At 36.2% G+C, this 14,661-nt stretch overlaps 1 protein-coding gene across 1 annotated transcript; it reads left to right on the top strand.

Moving 5' to 3' along the window:
• Positions 1-4,100: 4,100 nt before the first annotated feature.
• LOC134336014 (GTPase IMAP family member 9-like) lies at positions 4,101-11,663 on the top strand. The gene is made up of 3 exons (XM_063018693.1): positions 4,101-4,125; positions 5,235-5,308; positions 10,299-11,663. Exon 3 carries the CDS (start codon positions 10,335-10,337, stop codon positions 11,106-11,108), a length of 774 nt encoding a protein of 257 aa, XP_062874763.1. The 5' UTR covers positions 4,101-4,125; positions 5,235-5,308; positions 10,299-10,334; the 3' UTR covers positions 11,109-11,663.
• The last annotated feature ends 2,998 nt before the right edge of the window (positions 11,664-14,661 follow it).

Raw genomic sequence — 14,661 nt, 5'->3', positions numbered from 1 at the left:
TTGTAAGGCACCAGAACAATGCGAAAGTGTGGAATTTGTGTCATAACATGTGAAATAATTGCTGCAGTAAATCTAAATTTATTCAGCAGTGAAAACCATTTAAAGTCACATTTTATCTTTTGTTGTTAACCTTGAGGTTCTTGCTGTACATGGCTTTGGATCTGCGATTATGATTTTGACATCAAACTTAAGGTAGTAAATTTCATCAGGTGGATTTGGCCACACAAAGGAATTTCTGTTTCAATTTTGCTTTAAAAAATAATTTGTAAACATTTTTAAACACAAAAATCATACATTTTCTGTAAAAAATACTTTAAGTTTCAGTAAAGATGTACAAATGGAGTAGCTTGAAGGTACATCCACTTATATTAATATAACTGTATATTATTTATCAAGTGGGGACACCTAAAAGTATATATATATATATATATATCACCACTACATCATTCTCAGTGCAGTTCTAGGACTGAGGACTAAGATGTTTCTTGAAACTAGCTCACTCAGGCCTGTCTGTAGAATTTGGGCAGAGGGGGATGAGAGGTGTTTGTGTGTAGACAGGCTGTGGGTCATTACCATGATAATGGGTACTAATTGGCTCACAACAGGGGAGCGGGGGATCGAGAGGCAAAAGTCCCTTGCGCAAAAAAGCGCAAGCATAGTCATTGTAGTTTTAAATGAGTGGCCACTGGCTTGCAGGTGGGTGTAAACCACAGAGTTCTGGCCAGAAGAGGTCGATCTTCTATGTTGGGCCATCCGTTTTGCCAGTGGCTGTTTAGTTTCCCCGATGTACAGTTCCCGACAATCCTCCCGGCACCTAACAGCATACACTACGTTACTCTGTTTGTGTCGAGGAACCCGGTCCTTAGGGTGAACTCATTTCTGGCGTAGCGTGTTCTGGGGTTTGAAAGCAACTGAAACACGGTGTTTGGAGAATATCCATCTTAATTGTTCCGATACTCCCGCCACATACGGAATCACCACTGGTTTGCGCTTAGACCGCGGTTGTTCTTCTCCTTCCTTCGATCCACTGGAGCTGTGTTTGGGCATTTTTCCCGCTTTTACAAATGCCCAGTTGGGGTAACCACATTCACCCAGGGCCTTCCTGACATGAGATTTCTCTCTATCTTTGGCTGTAGTGTCTGTGGGGATGCTGTTCGCCCGGTGGTGTCCTGATCACCGATTTTATTGTTATGCAGTGGGCAGTGATCGGTCGTTATTTGGATTGAGTGATGAAACGTATCTCTACAACAAACTTGTGTCCAGTTGAACTTATTCAACTTTGTGGATTTGTGTACCTGGATTATTGAGCATGCATCAATAGAGTTTGTGGAGGAATGTTTATTGCGATTGTTATGTGCCTAGCAACACTGTTAACGGACTACCTGGTGTCGTTGAAGAATGCTTTTTGTAAACAAAAACAATTATAAATTGAACATTGTTGTATTTTATTATATTCAATGTTGAGAAAGCCACATGGAAAGACATTTTAGGCATGGCTTCGCGTCGTGCCAAAACATCCTTCCCTGTGATAAAATCGCAGTAATGCACGGTCTCTCGTGGCTTATTGCTTTATTATACTTTTTCACAAGGGAAGGAAGCAAAATATTTACATACCAACCAAGTCACATGATTTTAAGTAACAGCAGCTCATGTTCCATCCAACCATTAACATCAGAGAGACATTTACCGGAGTAAACCAAAAAGCAGAAGGTAGAAAAACAACAGTAAAAAGCAGAAACTTTTTTCTTCTGTGCTTCAGCAGTGATATTTAATGTTTACGTAGTAGCAATTATTTACATTAGAGTTTTCTAAAATGGACAGTGAGTGTAGAAACAAGGAGGTGGTTTGTAATGTTATGGCTGATCAGTGTATATAAAACATTATATAATGTAAATAACTTTTTTTTACTATTATCTCTAAATATAACAATAAAAAATGAACTTGATAACTAAGGTAAAGACGTTCCAGCTTTCACTGCTGTTTTTCTACCTGCTGCTACTTGTTTGTTTTCAGTGTAAATTTCTTCTTTCAAACAGTCTGATGGAACATGATCTGATCTTCCCTAAATCACGTGACTTGCTTGTTATTCCTGCTTTACTATTTCTTTTATTCTAGATAAAATAAATAATCTATTTAAGTCGTGACCTGCTCTATTTGTGATTTGATGTTTGTGATTGAACCACCTCAACTGTCAAGACACATGTGAATGGATTCGATATAAAAACCAATAGTATTGTTTTCTAAAGCGTGGTTACCACATGAAAAGAAAACGGTGTTGGTGTGCGCTTCTAACTCCCGCCTAAACGATGGAAATCAAATCATGCATTGCGGTTTCTTGTAAAGTTTACTGTAAACTAAGTCACGCCCATATTTGCCCAAATATAATATATATATAATAAATACAGTATAATACAGTATTGTACTGTGAAATATGAACTGTACATTTCCAGCAGTTTTTTTACAGTGCATGATTTGCAGTTACCATAGTTACCATACCATAATATAGAGGGTGTCTATTGTAGTTTAGACTGATGTGATTAAACTGCTATAGACAGTTATGCTTGAATCAGAAGTGTTTCATGAAAGCAGAAATACTATCTTACTGCACTAATGTACATTTTGTAGATATTTGTACCTGTACAAATTTAATATTATTATTATATACAGTACAATTTTCTGCTTAATAGTATAATAAGTGCACATTTACATTTGTTGCTACTACAGTAACTACTTGGTGGATAGAATTAGGTTTAGAACACAGAATAAAGTGTAAAGTGTGAATCTGCTGAATTTGGTGGAATAACTAATGTACGATCATTGTAATCAATTTAAAAAAAAAAATTATAGTGTCCTCAAAAATAAGTATTGTTTGTCTGTTTCTGGCATTACAAAAAATAGAAAACCAACATGATCAAATTATTTATTTAGAGAAAAACGTTATCCAACACCAACTGCCCCAGTGTGAAAAAGTAATGAAGTCTAAGAGGCTAAGTGCAGCTCAGTAGAATCTAGACATTACTTAAATATAATCTTTCATAGTTCACATAGTTAAATTCTACAGTTTAAAGAAAATTCTTTATATATTGTAAATATTAACCATGATTCTGTAAGGCTTTTTATGTTTTTAGAGAAAACTAGTTTTAAACGATAGTGAATGTCACTAACATTCCTCCAAGAGTTTATCAGTTACTCTTAACAAGTCACTTCTTCAAGCCTCACTTGTTTCAGATAAAGTCAGTATTCCTGATTCCTCTAATAAAAAAAGACAGAAAGTGACCTTTATAGGAGAATTGCAGGGTGAATTCCACTGCTAACCAAGAGGAACATGAAGGCTCGTCTTACAGAAACACACTGATGACCTCTAAACATTTTCAGTGTACACCTAAAAACCAAACACTGTTGGTGACTAGAGATCCGTCTTGTAAAGAATTTCTTCTTCATAGAGGCTTTAGTTCAGCCACATTTATGGCTGTCCTGCTGCTAAAGATGGTACAACCAGTTGTTAACTTTTGTAAACAAGGTAAAAAATATATATTCTAATATAAAGTTGGAACAGGAAATGTTTAAGACTGTCTTCTGTAATGATATGGGAACTGAAAACAATCTGCTCAACAGTCCAGAATCTCTGTTCTCGTATATTCTACTTCACAATGCTCAACAGGCCAGTCTAGCACAAAACCATGCTATTGTTGCATGTGCAGAAGGTGGCTTGAAATGAGCTTGCTGAAACAAGCAGGGTGACAGACGTCATCTAAATGAAAGTCTGTGTTGCTCCAAAAGAGAAGGCCTGGAACCCTGGAAGATCTGGGCAGATTCTGTAAATACTGTAGGTGTGGCAGTAATTGTGGAGGGGACTGTAACTGTAACTGGCTTACTTTTTACCTGCAGTTGTTAGAAGTTCTAACACTTTTATTTATTTTTAGTATGTTTTAAGATAAAAGGAGATATTTAAAACTGCTGATATCATGTGTGTGTTACTGCACCACTTACTTTGTTCCTGTTTCTGATGGTGATGTTGAGATGGTGGGTGGAGCTGCACTGATATTATAAAGAGAGAAACCAAAAGTTTTTGTGTTTATTCTGAACTGAACAGGGCATGATTTATACTAAACAACCAACCCAAAGGTGAGTGGTTTAAAAATAATATCAAATAATATAGTTATTAGTAATAGTGTATATTTAAATGTATTATTTATGTAATACAATACACTGGCACTTGAACAAAAAGTTTTAAAAAAAAATTTACAAAACATGACCAGCGGTTATGTAGATACCTCACAGTGAACTTGTTTTAAATCCTGCTTTAAAACTGTGGCTATTAATATTTATTCCCATTAGCAACGGGTGTGAAGCACCTAATCGAATTCAGAAGGGTGTCTACATACTTTTAACCATATATTGTAATTCAGGCCAACATGGTTTAACATGCTGTAGGTAATTGACAAACATGATTTAATCTGTAGTAAAAACAACATTTTGTAGATATTTGTACTTTTCTTTACCATTTCTAACACTGAGTCAAATCTTTCATCAAATATTAAACCAACAAAATAGAAAACCTGAGTTATTTTACATGATCATTACATTTATTTAAAGAAAAAAGTTATCCAACACCAACTGGTAAATGGGCTTCCACTCCAGCTCCCATTAACTATGGTTGACCTCAGGGCTCTGTTCTGGGTTCTGTCCTTTTCTCAATATGTCTGAATATTTTTATTGTTGTATTCTGCTGTATAGCACGTTGGTTAGCTTTGGCTTTTAAATGTGCTTTATAAATAAATTTAATTGAACTGACCTAGTGTGAAAATGGGAGAATGGGAATCAGACTAAATACAGCTCAGTAGAATCTAAACATTACTAAATAGAATCTTTCACTATTCTGCAGATCAAAGAAAGTTCCTTATATATTGTGAATATTAACCATGAATTTGTGAGATTTTAAACAATACTAAGCCTTCTTGGAAGTGACCCCCACCTACTAACATTCCTCCAAGAGTTCCAACCCACTCGCAGCAAGTCACTACAAACATCTCTAAGGATCTTCAAGCCTGACTTGTTTCAGATAACATCAGCATTCCTGAAAGAGACAAAACAAAACTGATGGGAGAGTTTCGAGGTGATTCCACTGCTAACCAAGAGGAACATGAAGGCTTGTCTGCTTAACAGTCCAGGATCTCCATTCTCGTATTTCATTAAAAGAGAAAAAAATAACAAGTTTTATTTACAATTCACAGGTAGTGAAGAAAGTCCAGAAGCTCTAATACTGATCCATCATCTTCAACAGGAAGCAACTGATTCCACAATATCAGTAAGAATTTCCAGTGATTTCTTTGTAAGAATTATTAATATATTTCAAATAGAGGAAACATAGTGGTGTGGTGGCACAGTTTAAATTTTAAAATGGATTATATTTTCCCAAATTTGCACAACACACACACTGTGTAAATGTTCCAGCAGCTTCCGGTGTAGTGATGAACTTAAAATGGTTGAAAGACAGAGCTTCTGATTGTAACTGTTAGTAAGAAATGCTGTTATTTGCATTTATTCAGTTTGCGTCACACAGATGACGCGGTAATGAAATGCTCAGTTGGCTTTCTAACCACTTCCTGTTTTACTTCACAACCGGGAAAAGTTTGGAGGTTTTTAATTATAAGCACATTTACAAAATAACGGATTCTATTCCTAATGGGACACACGCTTATAAATGTAATAGCATCTGGAAGAACAGAAGCTCAGGTAAGCAGCGGTTATGATTGTTTTTGCTGTGTTTGGGATTTTGGCCGCTGTGCCGTGATTTATCGAGCGCTTTTGTTCTGTAATGAAAATAGTCAGGGGGCCAAATCTGATATTGCAACTTTGGGTGCTATCTCTGAGTACAAGCTGACAACCTATCCAGTATTAATATCTGACCCCTTGACATGTGTTCCAGCCAGGTTGTCAACTGAGAAAAAGGTTGTTTGGTAATTTTATCACTGTATTCTTAAAAGTGGTAAAATCAGATTTTTTCCCCATAGTGCTTCCTTAAACTTCTGAATCTCCTCCTGTAATTATAAGTAAATGTGCAACATAATCACACTTTTATGTAAGCATCGTCTTAAAAAATAATAATCAATAAATATCCAAAGCTTATTACACCATAAGGGTCACTATTGTGTCAGCACGTTATATTACATATGCAAATAACAACATCGACATTAATAAAGAGACCCTTGATGGAAAAGGAACATTTCATGCTTTACAGACTGCTGCCTTTAGAAAAAGTACACCTCAAGAAGAGAACCCAAAAATAAAACTAAAATCTGAAAAGTCAAAGTCAGTCCTAGTTTGTCCTGGCATGTTTCAGCTGAAGGATGCCAGAATGGAAACACAGAAGCCCCGTCCAGTATTTCATGGATTAGTTACATCAGACATGTATGATGCTAACACACTTCTAATTCAACAGTCAAAGAACCAAGACCTTGTATGGGTAATCTGTAGACTGCAAAACACACAAGATCCTATTGTTCCGGCTTGGAGTGGCTTCAACCACCTAATGACAAGATCAAATAATCCAAAGACAGTGGCTGGAATGATGCCTATCTTAAATTCTACAGCTTTGATTATAATACTATATATATATATATATATATATATATATATATATATATATATATATATATATATATATATATATATATATATATATATACAGTGTATCACAAAAGTGAGTACACCCCTCACATTTCTGCAGATATTTAAGTATATCTTTTCATGGGACAACACTGACAAAATGACACTTTGACACAATGAAAAGTAGTCTGTGTGCAGCTTATATAACAGTGTAAATTTATTCTTCCCTCAAAATAACTCAATATACAGCCATTAATGTCTAAACCACCGGCAACAAAAGTGAGTACACCCCTTAGTGAAAGTTTCTGAAGTGTCAATATTTTGTGTGGCCACCATTATTTCCCAGAACTGCCTTAACTCTCCTGGGCATGGAGTTTACCAGAGCTTCACAGGTTGCCACTGGAATGCTTTTCCACTCCTCCATGACGACATCACGGAGCATATTCATATTCGAGACTTTGCGCTCCTCCACCTTCCGCTTGAGGATGCCCCAAAGATGTTCTATTGGGTTTAGGTCTGGAGACATGCTTGGCCAGTCCATCACCTTTACCCTCAGCCTCTTCAATAAAGCAGTGGTCGTCTTAGAGGTGTGTTTGAGGTCATTATCATGCTGGAACACTGCCCTGCGACCCAGTTTCCGGAGGGAGGGGATCATGCTCTGCTCAGTATTTCACAGTACATATTGGAGTTCATGTGTCCCTCAATGAAATGTAACTCCCCAACACCTGCTGCACTCATGCAGCCCCAGACCATGGCATTCCCACCACCATGCTTGACTGTAGGCATGACACACTTATCTTTGTACTCCTCACCTGATTGCCGCCACACATGCTTGAGACCATCTGAACCAAACAAATTAATCTTGGTCTCATCAGACCATAGGACATGGTTCCAGTAATCCATGTCCTTTGTTGACATGTCTTCAGCAAACTGTTTGCGGGCTTTCTTGTGTAGAGACTTCAGAAGAGGCTTCCTTCTGGGGTGACAGCCATGCAGACCAATTTGATGTAGTGTGCGGCGTATGGTCTGAGCACTGACAGGCTGACCCCCCACCTTTTCAATCTCTGCAGCAATGCTGACAGCACTCCTGCGCCTATCTTTCAAAGACAGCAGTTGGATGTGACGCTGAGCACGTGCACTCAGCTTCTTTGGACGACCAACGCGAGGTCTGTTCTGAGTGGACCCTGCTCTTTTAAAACGCTGGATGATCTTGGCCACTGTGCTGCAGCTCAGTTTCAGGGTGTTGGCAATCTTCTTGTAGCCTTGGCCATCTTCATGTAGCGCAACAATTCGTCTTTTAAGATCCTCAGAGAGTTCTTTGCCATGAGGTGCCATGTTGGAACTTTCAGTGACCAGTATGAGAGAGTGTGAGAGCTGTACTACTAAATTGAACACACCTGCTCCCTATGCACACCTGAGACCTAGTAACACTAACAAATCACATGACATTTTGGAGGGAAAATGACAAGCAGTGCTCAATTTAGACATTTAGGGGTGTAGTCTCTTAGGGGTGTACTCACTTTTGTTGCCGGTGGTTTAGACATTAATGGCTGTATATTGAGTTATTTTAAGGGAAGAATAAATTTACACTGTTATATAAGCTGCACACAGACTACTTTTCATTGTGTCAATGTGTCATTTTGTCAGTGTTGTCCCATGAAAAGATATACTTAAATATCTGCAGAAATGTGAGGGGTGTACTCACTTTTGTGATACACTGTATATATATATATATATATATATATATATATATATATATACAGTGTATCACAAAAGTGAGTACACCCCTCACATTTCTGCAGATATTTAAGTATATCTTTTCATGGGACAACACTGACAAAATGACACTTTGACACAATGAAAAGTAGTCTGTGTGCAGCTTATATAACAGTGTAAATTTATTCTTCCCTCAAAATAACTCAATATACAGCCATTAATGTCTAAACCACCGGCAACAAAATCCAGGACCAACAGATACAAAAACCCCTAATGGGCAAGCCGAGGGCGACAGTGGCAAGGAAAAACTGAACATTACAGGAAGAAACCTTGAGAGGAACCAGACTCAGCAGGGCCCATCCTTCTTGGGTGGTCTAGAGGAAACGTTAAATAAATACACGATTTACACAAATCATACAAACACAGAATTAAATGATCTAAAAGTTATAACTGGCAATAAATAAATAATCCATCTGTTTTGAGAACTTGGTGGTAGGTGTTGCCACACTATGTGTGATTTTATATTTGTTAAGAATGTTCATGGTTATTTTGTTTTGTGAACATAAATGCTTCACCAAATCAAAAGAGCAAACGTTCCTCTTGTTTCTGACCAGGATTCAGACTGAGTACATATAGTCCCTTGGTGTCTTCTGATTGCAGCCAAGTTTTCCTGTTGCCTCTGGATCAGTGTGGCAGTTCAGATGGGGAAAAAGCTAATTCAAATATTTTTCAAACTGTTTGTGTTTGAAAAATAGGAATGAAGCAATAAAAGAGTCAATTAAATATATTGTAACTGTGCAGTTATTACATATTAATGTCATTTCTTTCACAATACGGTACATGAATCAAAAGTCAAATAGCACTGAAGGCATCCACCTTGAACACTAGAATTTCGCCTGAACATTAAAGTACTAACTTGTGATGTGTTGCACTGTCTCACACTACAAGCATATAACTTGGAGTAACTCTTGCCCCTACACTGGGGCACTAATTAGTAATTTAATTTGGCCACTATATTATGTTTTCAAGCTGATATGCAATTTGAAAAGTGGTTTTCTTGAAGCGGAGATGATTTTTCCATGTTCTACCTCCATTTTCTCCTAAACAGTGAGATAAGCCACAATCATTAGCTTTCATTTATTACAATGTTTATGTTCGTAGCCCATGTGGTTGTGGAGATATTCAACATTTTATATACACACGTCATGTTAAACCAAAAACCTAAAAATTTACACAAGATTGCTTATAAAAATCACAAAATGAATTTTCAAACTTGACAACCACCTTAAAACATCACCTCTGGGTCCCTTCTAACTAAAAAAAATGGGTTGTCTGCTTGTACTCAAACATAGTAGCAAAAGTGTTAACGGAAGCACTTTTCAAAATTGGCCCCCAGACTAAAACAAAACGTATCAGTTGAAGCTTTTAACTGGAACCTTCTTGTTACAGAAATTACATTCATTTACACAATGAGGAGGAAAGTAAAGACACGTAGTAAAACGTACTAAATACACTCGCTAATCTGATGTTGTTTTTATCTGAACTTACAGATTATTTCTCTACATTTACAATATATGTTTTGTGTTTATTATATTGACTCAGACTTTTATTTTGTGACTTGTGAACGTCTCTGCCAGACACATTTTAAAATATCATGTTACATTTTACATTTACATTTTCAGCATTTAGCAGACGCCTTTATCCAAAGCGACTTACATTACAGTTTCAGTATACAGTCTGAGCAACTGAGGGTTAAGGGCCTTGCTCAAGGGCTCAACAGCAGCAACCTGGTGGTGGTGGGGCTTAAACCAGCGACCCTCTGGTCACTGGTCCAGTACCTTAACCACTAGGCTACATCTGGTCATGACAATATTAAACTTACTTAGAAAAGTGGAGTGTTATAGCTGTATGTGAGGGGGGATGAACACATACATTGTATGAACTTGTTTTTATTTCTTGTCTGGTACTAACAGGATCCAGTAGGAGATCCAGGGATCAGATCTGCTGAAATGAACCAGGAGGAACGGAGGATCGTGCTGCTGGGGAAGACTGGTGTTGGGAAGAGTGCAACAGGAAACACCATCCTGGGAAGAAGAAATGCATTTACATCAAAACAATCTTTTAACTCTGTAACAAAACACAGTGAACGTGCAGAAGCTGTGATAGGAGGAAAACGTGTACGTGTGGTTGATACACCAGGATTCTTTGACACTAGGTCACTGTCACAAGGTCAGTTAGCAGAGGAGTTGTGCAGAAGTGTCAAACTCTCACAAGACGGAGTTCATGCTTTCATTCTGGTTTTCAAATTTGGACCATTTACAAAACAAGAAGAGGAAATAATTACAAAGTTAAAAAAGGCTTTTGGTCAGAAGGTTTTAGATCACACAATTCTTCTGTTTACTCATGGTGATGGTGTAGGAGAGGAAGAAATAGATCAGGCAGTACGTGGAAATAAAAGTCTCCAAAGAGCTTTAGATCAGTGTGGAGAAAGATTTTACTTCATTAACAACTCAGCTCTAAACAACAGAGATCAGGTCACTGAACTTCTGCAGAAGATAGACAGGATGGTGCAGCAGAATGGAGGAAGATTCTACACTAATGAGATGTATAAGAAAGCACAGAGCTTAACCTTGAATGAATTATGGGAAAAATGTAAGAAATGTTTTTTTATGATTATTGATATACTCACTCAGAGGTTAAGTCCGCTAACAGAACTGGTTTTGAGATTGTTGTCACGGTTCTCTCAGAGAGAGGAGAGTGAGCATTTGTTGCATATGGACTAGTTGCTGGTGGTTGAGGAATGGAAGGTTCTGTTCAGGAGGCAGAATCCTGCAGAACCCCTCTGAAGTAAAGTAACTTTATATTAATGAGAGTTTAAAATCACAAGGAGACACAGAGATAGTTTAATCATGAAATCATTTCTATTATGCTATAGTAGTTTATATCTTTAAATAGAATCAAATAAAATCTTTATCACTATACACAGGTACAATGACATTTTGTATGGCAGTGATAGAGAAAAATAGTAGCAGTAAAAATCACAAATTATTTTAGTCTTAAAAAAACATGACAATGATTTTAGTTCTGATGATTGTTTCTAATTTAATGTTCTAGTGTTGATGTATAAGCTTCTTTAAGGTTTTTGTTTTTTATTCTCTGTATTCTTACTGTTAAATACTCCTCACAATCTACACAATTATATCAAACTACATAAAATATAAGAAATATTTACAGTAAAGCTAATATGTGTATATAGTATAAACAATATGTACTGTTACTTCATTAATCTTTATTAACTATTAAAACCAAAGCAATTTATTTTAGAATTATACTGCACGATCATTCAAATGAGAAAAGAAAAAGAAAATAATGAAATATTTCTGACCTTAATCTCACTTTTATGTGTAACACAAGATTTAACAAAAGAGATCGAGCTTGATTTTCTTCTCAATCATGTTTAAATAAATAAATAAATAAATAACTATGTAAGTACATTATTGTGTTGTGTTTGATGATTTATTTATTGATCAATGATTTGTTCTTGTTTAAATTGTAATTAAAATCTATATTCTATAAAACAAAACACACAGATTATAGAATTGTGTGTTTTGTTACGACCGGAAACATGAAAAAAAACATAATCCGCGTCCTCCCGGTTCCCCCCAATTCACACATACAACCAGCTTTGCAAAAATCAAAATGTTAATTTTATTTTACAGTAGTTCCAGGCTAAACAGACTTTCGTTGAAAATAACAATAGGGGAGGAAAGAACAGAAAATAATAAACAAAACTAAACTAACTTAGAATAGAAAAGAAAACTTACCTAACATAACAAACAAAAGTAAAAGCAAATACAATTTCTTAACTAACACAAACCAGGAGAAGAATAAGAGAGATGCAATCAAGTCACACCAAAATCCTTTTCTTCTCCATCAAAGTGAAGATATACAGAATATTGTTCCTATCAATCACTTTAATCCAGTCAGTGGATGTCCTCTACTAATACACGTTAGTTACTTTTAAGAGTTACAATAACCCTAAGCCATACCACATTAAATCACATACAAAAAGCTCTATTGTTAGACTCAATAGGTTGGGGAGAACCGGAAACACGTTACAAACAAGCTTTGTGCTTCTTCAGCAGTACTGTAAAACAGAAAAAAACATACTACACAAACACATTAGGACCCAGAGGGTCGTAACAGTTTATTTTACACTGGTGATTGTTTTTCTGCAGTTCATTAGCACTGAGGGTTCAGTACATGTGGTGTAAGTGTAAAATAGAAAACCTAAAAAGGGTTCGTCCCAAAATTACTGGTGCTATTTTTCATGGATTACTCATGGATAATATCTAGAACTTTCAACTACGAACAAATAGGAAACAATATATATTATTTATATATATTATTTATTTATATTTATATATATATAATTTATTATTTATATATATTAATTATTTACAATATATTTTGTACCATTGTAGCATATTCAGGGTGATTTTACGTGTCCATACTACACTTGAAAAAATGATTTTTTTTACTTTGTTAACAGAGTGAAGATTTTTAAAGTACTTTTTACAAGAACATACTAGTACAGTCCTGCTACTTAAGAAATCCACACATGATTCAGTGTTACTTGGTGTTTCTTTGTAACTATTTGTCATCAAATACATTCGAACATTTTAAGTAAAGTAAAATTTACTATGTTTTATTAAACTGCTAGTAAATATTACTATACGTTCTACACATGTGCACTGCGATTGCCTGGTAAGTTCGGACATGTTCCACACATGGAGTGCAAAACGAGCTGCTGATTTTTTTGGTTGTCGGGGACGTACTTTGTCACTTTTTAAGAAACTATATTACCATCCCAGTTATTCATATTTAAAATGTTCGTTGTTTGCAAAGACACAGATCAACCGTCCCTTCAATACCAATCACCTGTACTGATTAGAGTATACGAGAATGGAGATTCTGGACTATCGATCAGACAAGCTATCACGTTCCTCTTGGTTAGCAGTAAATCACCTCAAAACTCTCCCATTAATTCCGTTTGTGTCTTTTTTTATTAGAGGAATCTGAAACAAGTCAGGCTTGAAGGTCCTTAGATATTTACATTTATATTTTCAGCATTTAGCAGATGCTTTTATCCAAAGCGACTTACAGTACTGTTACAGTATACAGTCTGAGTATATGAGGGTTAAGGGCCTTGCTCAAGTGCCCAACTGCAGCAACCTGGCAGTGGTGGGGCTTGAACCAGTGACCTTCTGGTTACTAGTCCAGTACCTTAACCACTAGGCTATGGCTTGCCCGTTTAGATATGTTTTGTAGTGACTTGCTGGGACTGCGTTGGAACTCTTGGAGGAATGTTAGTAGGTGGGGGTCACTTCCAAGAAGGTTTAGTATTGTTTAAAATCTTACAAATTCATGGTTAATATTTACAAATGTTTAAAGAACTTTCTTTGATCTGCAGAATAATGAAGTATAAAAGTAATGTTTACATTTTACTGAGCTGCATTTATTAGATCCCCATTTTTACACTGGACAAGTTCAATTCAATTTCAATGAAATGTATTGATAAAGCACACTTAAAAGCCAAAGATAACCAAAGTGCTGTACAGCAGAATACACTATATATATATTAGGTAAATGCATATGGAATGAACAAACAATAAAAACAGCAGGAGTAAAAGAAACACCTGGTTAAGCACCTTCATATGCCAGAGAGAGAAGGTAGGTTTTAAGACAAGTTTTAAAGGCATCAATTAAAGTCTGGGATTTAAGAAGTGAATTTCACAGTCTGGGAGCAGCAAGTGAGAAACATGATCACCCATCGGTTTTAAACATGACTGAGGTAGATTTAGTAAAGACCGGAGTGTCCTTTGTGCCTTATAGGGACATAACATGTCACTGATGTACGATGGGGCCACACCGTGAAGTGCCTTAAATACAAAGAGGAGGATTTAAAATTGGACCCTATATTTAATGGAGAGCTAACGTAGGGGGACCATAACAGGTTACGTACCAGTAAGTAATCTAGTAAGTCTCAGGATCTTTAAATAATAGAACAGATTTTAAATTGGCAATGCGTCTTTATTGGTAAAAGCTACTTTTTACAATGGAATTAATTTGTCTGTCAAATTTGAAAGCTGTATTGAAAATAACCCCCAGATTTTTAGCACAGCAGGACAAACTGGGGAAGAGAAAATTCAAATTATCACCAATAATTTGGGAACTTGATGATGAAGGAAGTTCATACATTCAGAGAGCCTCCACATGGAGTGTTTGTCCCCAGGTTTGAGTGGAAGGTACAATTGAGTGTCATCAGCATAACAA

This window comes from Trichomycterus rosablanca, chromosome 2 (assembly GCF_030014385.1).
Source record: "Trichomycterus rosablanca isolate fTriRos1 chromosome 2, fTriRos1.hap1, whole genome shotgun sequence".
NCBI lineage: Eukaryota > Metazoa > Chordata > Actinopteri > Siluriformes > Trichomycteridae > Trichomycterus > Trichomycterus rosablanca.
The sequence above is the reverse complement of the archived record's forward strand: the minus strand, read 5'-3'. Positions and strand labels throughout refer to the sequence as shown.